This window comes from Vigna angularis, chromosome 4 (assembly GCF_016808095.1).
Source record: "Vigna angularis cultivar LongXiaoDou No.4 chromosome 4, ASM1680809v1, whole genome shotgun sequence".
Lineage (NCBI taxonomy): Eukaryota > Viridiplantae > Streptophyta > Magnoliopsida > Fabales > Fabaceae > Vigna > Vigna angularis.
In genome coordinates, this window is record NC_068973.1 from 14,521,614 (window position 1) to 14,532,136 (window position 10,523).

General features: G+C 30.4%; 1 protein-coding gene across 1 annotated transcript; it reads right to left on the reverse strand.

Annotated features, from left to right (window-relative positions):
* Positions 1-7,152: 7,152 nt before the first annotated feature.
* LOC108331107 (palmitoyl-acyl carrier protein thioesterase, chloroplastic) lies at positions 7,153-9,886 on the reverse strand. Its single transcript, XM_017565734.2, has 6 exons — positions 8,855-9,886; positions 8,486-8,619; positions 8,253-8,366; positions 7,981-8,158; positions 7,791-7,859; positions 7,153-7,622 (listed from the first exon to the last, which is right to left on the reverse strand). Exons 1-6 carry the CDS (start codon positions 9,242-9,244, stop codon positions 7,374-7,376), a joined length of 1,134 nt encoding a protein of 377 aa, XP_017421223.1. The 5' UTR covers positions 9,245-9,886; the 3' UTR covers positions 7,153-7,373.
* Positions 9,887-10,523: the final 637 nt, after the last annotated feature.

The following is a 10,523-nucleotide window of genomic DNA, read 5'->3' on the forward strand; positions in this document are numbered from 1 at the left end:
TGTATAAAATAAATCATTCCATTGGTTTCATCGTTATAAGAAAATTGTCTAACAGGATTGCCATGTAGGTTAATCATGTCTGTCAACATGTATTAGATCGTAGGATGACTCAAATCTTGAGTTTCACTGTTATTTTCAAGATTCGATCTCTGATACATCTTAATTTCATCATGATTTCTGATTTGAGAGCTGTCTTTGTGCTTTGATGGGAATATAGTGTCTATGGCCAATGTAGAGTACAAGCCATCAAATATTAAAATCTTAAAATAGAACAAGTTTGATTCCATTTTGCAAAGAGAATATGGGAAATACATTAAAAAAAAGGATAGTTTCTTTCATTTGAAATGGTTTGATAAATTGTACCAAATAATAATTTGATATAATCCATTTTGGAGCATAACACTTTTTACATTTCTCTCTTTTTACTTTTCTCTCTTTTTACTTTCGTTTAAATAATATATTCTCTATTAGAGGAATCCAAATTACAATGAGGTCTTCCATTTATTAAGGCTGTGGATTAAAAAAGGTTTCCCCAATCATTGTCATTTAGTTGAAGTTCACCAAACATTCAAACATTCAAAGTACACAAATACATATATATATATATATATATATATATATATATATATATATATATATATATATATATATATATATATATATATATATATATATATATATATATATATATATATATATATATATAAAATCCATATTCATCCACAAAATGTAAATGCATGTAGTCACACATATTAGAAAAATAAATTTATATTTGAATTAAAAAAAATCACATGATCAATCATATATAAGCAAAGTATTATAATATTCATTTTATTTAAAAATTCCCATCAATAATTTGATTTGATTTTATTAAGCATGTATGAATGAATGGAATTGGTTTTACCAGTTACTATATAGAAAATGTTAGTGCTTTTAAAACACAGAATAAGGAATCAAAATATTGGTTATTATGAAATATAACATGCACTATTCCATGATTTTCACTACAACTTTCAATAAGAAAAAAAAATCTATTGTTAACTAATATCCAACAAACTATTAGCAAAAATCTGAGATGAACTCACAAATAAATTAACTAACTGAGAAACAAACTAATAATTATAACAGTTGACAAGTAACAGAGTCTCACAGAACATAAATAGCTGGCTATGTTTGTCTCGAGACTGGGCTTCATGCATCCCGATTCGCACTTTGAAAGAGAGAAAATAGAGACAAAAACATTTGTGCAGGGGAGGAAGGGACACTCAGTATGCCACCGAACTGTCCAGTTTGTAATAAATGAACACAATGTGTGTGGACAAATTAATTAAGGGTGTCTCGTGCTTGTTTCGTGGACCCTTATGAACGTTTATGTCTCGCTTGCAAAAGCTAACAAACAATTTGGCAAAACAATACATGGTCCTCACTTGATCAAATCAACGAGAAAAGTCGTTTTCTCTTCATTTTTTTTGTTTTCCAATGCATAATGTGATAATTCACGTGTTTGTGAGAAGAGATCAATTAGATAAAACTCATCCAAACATATAACACAATGTTCTCTATTACAAAGTAATAAAGTTCATCGTGTCTCACATCTTCTTGCGTTTTTTTATATCATATTATAAAATCTTATAAACTTTAAAAATATTTTTTTTGTTAAATCTTTTTGTTTTAACATGTAGTATATGCTTTAAAATTGACTTATTATTGAATTATATATATATATATATATAATAGTCTAAATAATTTAATTAATATACATAATAAGCTAACTAATATAAACTATTTTTATTAAAATTTATTAAATGCATAATTTTTAGCATGATATATATTTATTTATTTTCTTCCACATGTTGTATGTATTCACTAAGGGGTATTATATTTCACAACTTACACATGTATTGATTTGTTTATGTTTAGGTGAGTATACTTTTATTGCACAGTACTGTACCTAAGTCTCTGTTCTCATATAGTTAGGTTTTGTTATTGATTAAAATGTCATATTTCAAATTATGATAGATTTTATATAGTCATGTTTGGTACAACTTATTAATATTGTATTTTTTTTTATATATTTTTTTGTATAAGTGTGCGGGTGTAATAATTTATGTATTAATTATTATTATTATTAGTATAATTAAATTATTTGTTTTACCTACACATTTATAAAATATAGAAAAATAATACTTGATTTCTTATATTTTGATAGATAGATGCAATTAACTAATATTTTATCTCAATTAATACTTAATTTTTTTATTTTAATAAATTATTTAACTTTGGATATCCTTATTTTAGTCTTAATGCTATAAACTTCCACTTACATTCATTCCTAATGTTATTTGTCTGGAATTTCTTTTAAACACACTAGCTCAAGCTTTTGTTTGAGTACTTGTAACATCATTTCAACTAATTTTGTATAGTTTTAATTTGACAGCACTTCGTATAATTGTTTACATGAAGAGTGAATTGTGATTTACTAATAAAAGAACTTTTTATAAAATTAATTTATATATCATAAATAAAAAATAAATCAACATTGAAATTCAAATACAATTAAAAGTATAAATTTTGACACCCGTTTCAAAATTCCGATAAAATCACTAAAATAGCCATGGGAATGGTGTTTGTGAAATTAAAATTAAAATCCAGCACATGGGAAGAAGATAAAGGTAACAACAACGGCTACTTTCCTGTTGGCAAGAAAGATGTCCATTGCAATTGCGAAATGTGTTTGGCTAGCATCAACGCCATTCACTAAATGGAGAAGCCGAGCATGAGACAGCAAACCTCTGCTTTCAGTTTTTCGAGGTTGCTTTGTCGCATTGTGATCAAAAGGATTAGTGAGAAATGTAGCTGAGTGATTTGAATTGAAAGCGGTGGCTTTTACACAAAGAGAGGTTTATTGGCAAGTTTCAAATTGTAATTTTACCGATACCCCATTGTGAGAAGTCAGCTAGGACGGTCTGCTATTGAATTCAAGGTGTACAATGTACAAATGGGCTATACTATAAGTAAGGAATGGCGTGTGACTATCCCAATTTATTCCTAAACTATTATAAATGAACTGTTAAATTAAGTTTTTAATTATATTTATCTATTTATGCTGATTAAAAAAATTATTTTCAATATCTTATAATAGAGAATTGTAATTTATTTAAAAATGAAATAATTGTGGATCTGTTCATTATCTGTTACCACTAAATGGAGATGTGTGACATTTTTTATGACAACTAGCACGACTTCGCATGGTTAATTATGTTTGTTTTGTTAATTATATATATAGATAAATATTTTAATAAATATGTTATTAATTATTTCATTTTGTTATAAAAATTTCTTACAAACCATAGAACTCACTTTATTAGTGATATATTAACCATGTGAAAATTACAAAGTACAATTTGTAATTAAAAGGTTATCCTTATATTAAAATTTTGAAAACTTTAGAATTAAATTAAGAAATTGTGTAAAGATATAGTAAAATTAATTTAATTGTACAAAACTTTATCATTTATAGATAAGAACTATTTTCACATATAAGACTGACTAAAATTTTAAAATAGAATAATTTCAGTGTATGTGAAGTTCCCACAGGTAAAAAAATAAAAAAAATAACAAAATAAATAAAGAATTTCAGTGTGTGAAGTTCACAGTAGTAAAAGATAAAAAAGAAATAAATAAAACAAATACAGAGTACAGAGAAATGCAACTTCTATTTAGGGAACTTCATAGTACTGAAATTCATTTGAATATGTTTTGACTATTCCAATTTATTCCTAAACTATAATAAATGAATTGTTAAATTAAGTTTTTAATTTTTTTAGCCATTTATTCTCATTACAAACAATTATTTTCAATATCTTATAATAGAGAATTGTAATTTATTTACTTTTAAATATGAAACAGTTATGAAACAGTTATGGGTATGTTTATTTTGAGGCAATATATGGTTAACTTTAAATTTTGATTCTTTTGACGAGTTTTTATTGTATTATTATTTTTGTTTGAAATAAGTTGGATGATTAATTCGATTTCAAAAAAATTGATTTTATTATTTTTTTTGTGATACTTGTTACAGATGGAACGATCGACCATAATGTTTTGAGCTTTCTGAATGTTTTCTCAAGATACACTTAGATTTTCATGATTAAAGCTGATATGCTGAAGACAACTTTTATTATAGAGGAAGTCAACTACTTTTACCCCTAGAGTTTTTCCTGTGTTTCAATTTATATCAGACCTAACTTCAGGGCTTAGTTCTTAGAAGGACTTGATGAAAAAAACCCAAACTATCATCCTCTATTCAAGGGAGAAAATTTTGACTATTGGAAACAAAAAATAATCGCATTTTTTGAATCCTGTCACATTGATATGTGGGATGTGGTTGAGAATGGTAACTATTGATGAAGGTAGTGAGCGCTTGGCCAAAAGCAAATGGTCTGATGATAAAAAACAAAGGTATTTGCTTAACTCGAAAGCTAACAATTCTTTAACGTCTGCTTTTTCTGAAGAGGGGTACAGAAATGTCTACACTTTCAAAGGTGCAAAAGAAATGTGGGACACACTAGTCATCACATACGAATGCTTGAGCGAAGTCAAAAGAAATAAGTTGAGCTTGCTGAATAGGCAATATGAGTTATTCTCTATGTTGGACAATGAAAGCCTACATGCAATGTTCAGTAGGTTTCAGATGATCTTAAATGAATTAAGATCGCTATGTAAGGTCTATGAAAATTTTGATAATATTGATAAAATTCTTCCCAGCCTTTCCACGTAATGGAGACCACAAGTTACCGCTCTAAGAACCTCAAAGAATCTTGATTTATGAGATTAGAGGAAGTTGTTGGAATCCTTAAAGTTTATGAACTTAAGTTGCAGCAGGACGAAAGAAAGGATGGTCCAATTATTTGCTATGAGTGTAAAAAGCCAGGACAGTTTAAGACAAAATGTCCTAATTTGGATAAGTCAAAGAAGAAGGTCTTGTGATTACATTTTGTTCGAACATAAATATTATTTTATTTATTTGAGTTTATTTTAATAAAGTGCAACATATGTTTTGGTGTCTTTGTTTAATTGTGCTGTGTGTTATTAATGTGATGTGTTGGCTTGTTGGTAGAGAAGTGTTTAGGAGTGAATGAAGGTGAGTTCAATTACTAGGGAGAAAGTTTAAGGAAAACCTTAGATTTTTATTTATAATTTTTGCTTACGGAAAAAGGATATTTTCCCTTTATTAATTTGTGCATAAATTAAAATAAGGGGAGTAGGAAGGGAAAGCATGCAAATTTAAATAAAATAAGCTGAAAAGATATAGGTATAACATGGAAGGGAGGAAAAACTAAATTTATATCTGATTGGGATTTGAAATTCTATTACTTTGGAAAAAGAAAGAGTCAGAGGCAATTGTTGTTTTAAAAATCGGTTAGGAAGAGTTTTAGATAGAGTTGGAAAATAAAAGAAAGATAGGAGAGAAGGTTGCACTTTAGAAAAACCCTCAAAACCTATGTGAAAGAGAGAGAGAGGGAGAGAGAAAGAGAGACGTTTTCTGAGGAAATGAGACTGCATGTAGGAGAAGGAGAAACCTGCGTGAATTGGAAGGAGAAGAAGGGACTTGGTGTGGCTTAATCTTGTGTGTACCCTAGTATTGGTGAAGGTATGGGGAAGTGTACCTTGTTTTGTTGTATGTTGAATATTTTGATTATCTTGAATGCAAATCGTTGTCTTTGATGGATGTGTATGTATAGTGAATGTTTCTGCATTATGATTGGGTGTATGAATGTTGTTGGGTTTTTCTCATGATAATATGTATTGTTGCAAAGAGGGGATGAAGGTATGTATGGTTGAGAGTTTTTAACAATATCAAATAAAATATTTTAAGATATATTTTCTCCAAATTATCTTTTATCATAAACATTTATCAATTATCAAAGTCCTTTTTGTAGAAAAAATAGAGAAACCACTAAGATCCAGTTTTTGTTGTTTGTTCCATCTTCTTGACTTACCCAAATTTCTTCACCTTTATGCTATGCTTGAATTGACTTCTTGTGATCTTAATTATTTGTTATTCTTTGATTTTTCTTTAAGGTATCATGGAACTTTAACCAATTTATTTCCACACCTCAATGAGCTCAACTGCTGCAGTTGCATTAACACACCTCAAAATATTCAAAGAACATTTATGCAACTAAAAAACTATTATTAATATGTTTTTGTATCTTCATACTAACTAAACTCAGTTTAACAAGAAGCACACAGACATCACCAAGCGACACTTAGCCTTCTAGTAAGCAGCATTTGGCTTTAGTAGATGATACCTGATTCTGATAGTCGACACCCAATAGGTGGTAGGTAAGCGGTATCCAACTTTTGTAGTCGGTACCCAATAGGCAGAAGGTAAGCAATACTTGACTTTGGTAATCGACATTCAATGGGCAGAAGATAAGCGATATCTAACTTTAGTAATTGACACCTAAATTGTGTTGTGGCCGAATTTGTCCGAAAACATTATTAATGTTGATAAAATTCTAATGTAAAAAAATAAAAAGGTGAGATCATATTAAAACATTGAAGATAAATATGATAAAATAAATCCTTAAAATAAATATGTATTATTTTATCAAACAATGTCATAAATTAGTCAAATGAACTATAAACTAGTTTAAATATCATTCCAAATATACTCAAATATCAAAGACCTTTATGAAAAGACTATCTTCTTTAATAGTTGAAAGATTCAAACAAGTGCTTTCGGTTGATCAACAACTCGTTTTCTTGAAGCTTAGAGCTCCTTCACAATTTGGTGAGCGGTTCATCCAACCTAATAAACTAAATTAACGCAAAAGAATGCACAATGAAATAAGAAATACTTTCGCAATATCAATTTTATATATTAATTAATATCAACTTTGTATTTTAATTTTTAATCCATAAAAATTGCATAAACAGAAAAAAATTATCGTTGGCAGAATAGGTTTGTGCCTAAAGTATCTTGCATGTAAATATTTGTGGTAGAAGTATATCAGCTGTTAGCAGCATTAAAACCACTTAATTTTAAGAATTTGGTTTTTGAGTATGCAGCATTAGGGAATTAACTCCCAGAACACTAAAACAACCTTCAAACTTGTTTGCCATAGGCGTTGAAATTCTAAGCCGTTATTATCAAAATACTTTTATTTGTATAAATTTCTGAATAATTAGCGACCTATAGTTCTCCTCAAAGAATTTACAAAATAGGATTAAGGACAAATGTAATGAATGTAGAACGTAAAGGATCCTAGAAAGGAAAACCACGAGAGCGAAAAGCTAAAAGGAAAATAGAGAAAAGGGTACAAGATAAGATCCAAAGATACTGTGCTTTTTGTCAATGTTATGTATCACTGTTGGTTTTGCTTGAAATTCCACTCAGTTCTGGCTCGAACAACGTCTGCTTTATCATGTTGCAGACGAAGCAAGTGTGTGTATTGCAGGTCCGGTTTTCTGTTCTTGGAATTATTGTTGGACTCTAAAACACTTGCTGTTGGACACGTCATGGATTCCACAATATTTGACTGTGTACATTCACGTCGATACTCCAAAGTCATGCTCGTCATATTATAATGTTCTAGAACTTCAATCGGCACACTCTGCAACAACAAAATCACATATATGCCAATTCAACATTGCTACTTCTTACAATACAGGTAATTAATCATCACTGATGTCTATAACAATGGAGTATTGCTATCTTTGCCACATATGTAGTAATTTGTTATGGCATTTCATGGAATTTGTTTTATATCAATAATTCTTACCTCTAAAATCCATCCAATGTATTTCACATTGTTGACATGCTGGTTAGCGTCCATATCGTTCCACCTTGGCTGTATTACATGAATAATGAAGGACTTAATACAATGATCTTGAGAAAGTAATAGCACATGGTAATTGCTTTTGAGAAAGCAAGGTTTGACCAAAGGAAAAATTGAGAGATATGAAACTTACAGCCAATCCAGATCGGATTCTCTCAGCTGTGTCATCAGTGAGTTTGTCTATCTTCTCACAATCTACTTCTTCGGTAGGAACGGCAAGCCTGTTTAGGTAAAAAGGAACAAGCTCTTGCTTCACCTCTTCAGGGATCTTGGAAAGTCTTCTTGTTTGTCTATTCATGATCACCCATGTGCTGCACCAGAGAATTTTTCTTGTCATGTATTGAATGTTGAGAAAATCTCAATGTCATTTGTGATTGAATGAATGAAAAAGAAGAAATTTTGCACCTTGTGGCTCTTGTTATGATCTCTTTGGTGTAGTGATCCCTGATTATCCAATCTCTTCGCATTCCATTCTTTCCAGCGGCATCGACCCAAGTGTCAACTTCAATTTCGTCTCCCCTGTCACATATTCATGTTCTTGCTTTTAATTCTTTGAAGCAAACAATCAAACACGAGGTGTCACAAGTATTTCGTATTGACATGCAAGGCAAAGGTTTGAAAAAGCATTATATTATTACCATTTGTTATATTTCTGAACTTGAAGTTGAATACGAGTAACAACCCAAATGAGTTTCCGAAGGCTCATCTCGCGAGTTGCTCCAAATCCTTCTCCCCCAATCCCAGAGCTAGTCACATGATTTAAAGCAGTTTCCTGAAAATTAATTTTTATTGCTTTTCAATCACACTCTCATTCATTATCTATTCAATCTATGATCCATTCTATCTTCAACTACAAAAATTCAGAAGATAACTATGTTTTGTGCAATTTAATGATGTAATCGTTGGACATCACAACCATGATAACTTTTGTTAAAGACAATATTAGAAAATGGTGGGTATGATATGATATATTGAGTTATTTAAGAATGGTGGAAGAATGAACTAACCTGAAGAAAATTCATGAGTGTCTCCATGGTAGCAGTTTTATCTGGTCCAATTTCGTAAGACCTGATAACAAAAATTTGCCTAAATACAAACTTATCCTCCACAAACCTTCCACGCAAGCTGGTAACAATAGCTTCATCTGCTGCACTTTCCTTTGCCAACCTTCCTGCTTGAAGAGGAGCCTCCGCCACGTGTATTCCATTCACATTTACTCTGCTGGCAGTGTCCATTTTTCGAGGATTATCACTATAACTTGCGGCCACCGACAAAAACCTTCGTTTATTACTAAACACGTTAGTAATGTTGGACGGAGCATAAAAACTCATATCCTTCTTCCTTGAATCGTTTAAATTCCGAGGAAATTGTAAACGGATGCTGCTGATGGCCGCCATTTATGGATGTAATTGGTGGTTAATTAAGGAGTGAAAACACTAACAAGCTTAGTGGAATTCAGAATAATGAAAAAGTAACGTTGGATATAAATGTAGGCCAAGTTTCTTGCCGAAGGGGAAATGCTTTCATTTCAAAAGGGTGTATAATTTGTAGGTGCAACTAATGGTGAATTATGAGAATGGGAAAGCTTAATAAAGAAAGAAAAAGGAGGAGGAGGAGGAGATTTTGTGTTTGTAACATAGGGATGTGAAAATCAATAACTTTAGACAAAGATGTCGGATTCGCAGCCCAACCACTTCATTCGAGTGGGAGAAAATAAGGTGAGAAATCCATCGTTAACTTGCACGCAAAAATAGAAGAGACGAGATGGGGGTGTTGCCTTTGTGCCATTCTAGCCATAAAAAATGGAGTTTTACCTCTAATGTTCATGCCCTTTAGAATAGGGCTCCTCTAATTTAGATCTAAACAATAAAAAGTTGTTTAGAAGGCTAAGACTAAAGCAGAGGCCTTCAAATTTGGCATATTTTGTGTAGGTAAGCTGTTTCCATACTTTCTTTCACGTCTAGCTATTTCCACGGGTGAGAATAATGCAATGTCAAATGCTTAATAGCCAAGTAGAAAGTGTCAAATTACCATGAGCCATGTATAATAAAATTTATCTCAAATTCTTCAAAGGGGAAAAGATGTTTTGAAGGCGTGAAAATTTATTGAATAGGAAAGCAGAACTAGTTGACGCATAACATGCATTTGAATGGGTAAAACGTACTTTCAAGGGGCAAAAAAAAATAATACTTGAATAGGGAACCAGAACTTGTAGGTCTTAATGAGTCGTAATCACTATTTTATTTTAAAATATTGTTAATTGGTGTTTTTTTATATAAAAATTACCCTTTAACTTATTATATAATTTTGCTTTATTCCTTAACTAATTATTTGCTCGATCACATACATTTATTCACTATATAGCCATCCCAATAGACATTAAAAAAAAAAGACTTCATTGGTGAATTCATAATCAATTGAAAGCCAAAATTTTATGATTGATCCAGCGAAATTATAATCTATTTGGTCTTTTAGCTCCCTTGGTTAGTTGCGGCACTATTATATTGATCGCTTAGTTAATAAATATGATATTGGGAGTTATCAATGTCCAACAAATTAAAATAATAAAACAAATTCAATTGAAAATAAATGGTTTAAGGTAATAATTAAAGAATTACTAAAGAGTTCCTAACTCATACCAAAGATGAAGGGAAAAGTTAGAGAAAATAAACTTGC